The following is a 2,738-nucleotide window of genomic DNA, read 5'->3' as shown; positions in this document are numbered from 1 at the left end:
CTCTGCCTCTGCCCCTCTGCCTCTGCCTCTCTCCCTCTTCCTCTGTCCTCTGCCCTTCTGCCCCTCTTCCCCTCTGCCTCTCTGCCTCTGTCTCTGCCCATCTGCCTCTGCACCTCTACCTCTGCCATTTTTCTCTGCCCCTGTGCCCCTGCCTCTCTGCCTCTTGGCTTCTGCCTCTCAGCCTCTGACCTTTGGCCTCTGCCTCTGCCTCTCTGCCTCTGCCCCTCTTCCTCTGCCTCTTCCTCTGCCCCTCTGCCTCTCTGATTCTGCTCCTCTGCCCTCTGATTCTGCTCTTCTGCTTCTGCCTCCCTTTTGTTGGGATTAAAAGAGTGCTATACCACACACAATTTTAGAGGTTTGTAGTTTAATGTCTTAGTCACACTGTTGGGAAATGTACACCTCTGCTTTGCATCTTCTACTTCCTGCCTCTTCATGACTTGAAATAATGAGATAGCTAGTTTATTAGTGATGACCTGAGAAACCAGTGGATGCTCCTGAACTTCTGCCTCTGCCCCTCTGCCCCTGCCCGTCTGCCTCTGTCTCTGCCTGTCTGTCTCTGCCCCTCTGCCTCTCTGCCTCTGCCTCTGTCTTTTGCTACTCTGCCTCTGTCTCTGCCTCTCTGCCTCTCTGCCTCTGCTCCTCTACCTCTGCCCCTCTGCCTTCAATCAGAAGGATATCAGCAAAGCCAAAATATAGAAACCCCACTGTCCTCTGACCCCCATGCAAAAAGCACCATTCTGGGGCAATGACCTTGTGTCCAACCAGTAGGAAAGATCAAAACTATCCTACCAAAGGCAGAAGCAGATGTATTAATGGGGACCTGGTGTTCAGCAAGCACAAGGAAAGAAGAATCACTCTGTATAGATCAGTTTGGAGACAGAAGGAGCTTACCACATTTTCCCTAAACTTAAGCAATGCCCACACACCAGAACCTATATCCCAGGAACATTTTTGTCCCACACCCTTCCCTGGCCCATGACAACTTACTTGCAGTTCATTCTTTCTTACCTAAGAATCCTATGAAATAATAGGCGTTATTTGGCTTTCCTCCTAAAGCCCCTAAAGACTGTGGCATCTTAAAACACTCCTAAAGGGAAAGAGAATGCAAGATTCTCAACTCACTTGTGGACTGCTGCTCACGGATCTCTGTGCTGACATGTGCAGTGTGATGAGCGGGCAGCAATGGGTTCAAGCTAAAAGGAGACTTACTTTGAATGCTTCAACATACACAGGATTGATTTGGTTTATGCCCAGGCGAAGGGGCACAATGAGCAGCAGGGGTTTCCAGGCTGAGCATGGGACAGAGGTGCCTTTACTCTGATTGGATGCAGTCAGAAAATCACCAGCTGTGTCAGCAGCACCCACAGGAAGAACACAGCACATTTTCTCTAGAAACAAAAGGCAAGAGATCTGGTTGAGTTGGGACTATCTAGCACCAGGACCTTTCCCAAAAGTAAAACACAGGGGGCCTTGCATGCTGCTCTCCCTGCCTGGAAGGCCCTCTCCTTTGCCACTAGGAAGCAGCTAGTCTCACTTCCCACGGAAATTCTAGGCTATTCATTCAGATCCTTGATCTTCATATTGGACACTGAGCAGTTTCTTAGTGTCCAACAGGTATTCTGAACTCATTCCAAGAATCTCATTTCTAAATTAGTCTTTGAAGACCTTGGAGTCAGGGACTGTATATTTGGGTTTTTCTAACTTTAATGGCAAAGAAATCAGGCCAGGGCAATAGCCAGTCTCTATGATTCATCTACTTGTGATTCAACAGATTAGAGATACCAGAGCTTCTGTACAACAAAGTTTTTCCCCTTCAGAAGACTGGAAAGGAAGGGAACAGGGCTCCTCTACTCTCCTAGGCTCCCTGTCCTTATAGAGTGAGCCACAGTATCTATTGGGTTCCAGATTTCTGAATTACAAAAGGGACTCCAGCCACCCAGGGACTCACTGATATCTTCAATGACCACTGTGTTATCCATGGAGACATAAACAGCCAAGGAATTCCATTCATCAAATAAAGCGAGTTTTCTGTGAAGCAACAGATAATGAAATCACAACTGGAAAAGATGAGAAGGTCAGTTGGAAATGGTACAATGTATTCCCAGATTACTCACGTCACGTCACACCGAGCTGAGCCACAAAGAAGTGTGTACTTGGTTAGCTCTGGTTTCTTTGACAGAGCTCTAAAACATTTCATGCCCAGGGCTTTAGAGATTACCACAGAGCCACTGTATCTGAACTTGTAAAAGAAGATCTTGCTTTATAAAATGGAAGAATCTACCTCATCTAATGGCAAAATTCCTACTGGAAGAAAAGAAATGTCATCTATGTATCTGTCCTGAAAATTCCAACACATTTTTTCCTTAAATAAAAGACATTCTAAATTATTGTTTTTCCTTAAAAAAAAATAATGTCATTAAAATATATGTTGGAGGCTTTTGTGGTTCCTTGGCTACTTGACTACTATTTAGGAAGCCCTGGGTCCATCCATCCAATCCCTAGCAATATATATATATATGTATATATATATATATATATATATATATATATATATGTCTCTGGGATCCTCCAGTATCTGTCTCCCAGTGATGGGGTTATGGGTTATATGCTCATTGCTCTTTTATTAATTATATGGCCTCTTAGGTCTTTATGCTTGTACTGCAAGAACCTTATCCACTGAGCTATCTCCTCAGCCCTGTTACAGTTTTTTTTTTTTTCATGGTCTTTTTTTTTTTTTT

The 2,738-nt window shown here is 44.7% G+C and overlaps 1 protein-coding gene across 1 annotated transcript in view; it reads right to left on the bottom strand.

The window, feature by feature from the left end:
• Positions 1-2,738, bottom strand: part of Atg4a (autophagy related 4A cysteine peptidase) — an 82,145-nt gene that overhangs the window by 41,102 nt on the left and 38,305 nt on the right. The window contains exons 7-9 of the mRNA XM_021152761.1: positions 1,949-2,028; positions 1,210-1,388; positions 1,009-1,087 (exon numbers count right to left, since the gene is read on the bottom strand). Of these exons, the coding sequence (XP_021008420.1) occupies positions 1,009-1,087; positions 1,210-1,388; positions 1,949-2,028 (338 nt within the window). The remainder of the gene's footprint in view (positions 1-1,008; positions 1,088-1,209; positions 1,389-1,948; positions 2,029-2,738) is intronic.

The sequence above is a fragment of the Mus caroli genome, chromosome X (assembly GCF_900094665.2).
Source record: "Mus caroli chromosome X, CAROLI_EIJ_v1.1, whole genome shotgun sequence".
NCBI classification, from domain to species: Eukaryota; Metazoa; Chordata; class Mammalia; order Rodentia; family Muridae; genus Mus; species Mus caroli.
This window is presented reverse-complemented; position numbering and strand designations above follow the sequence as displayed.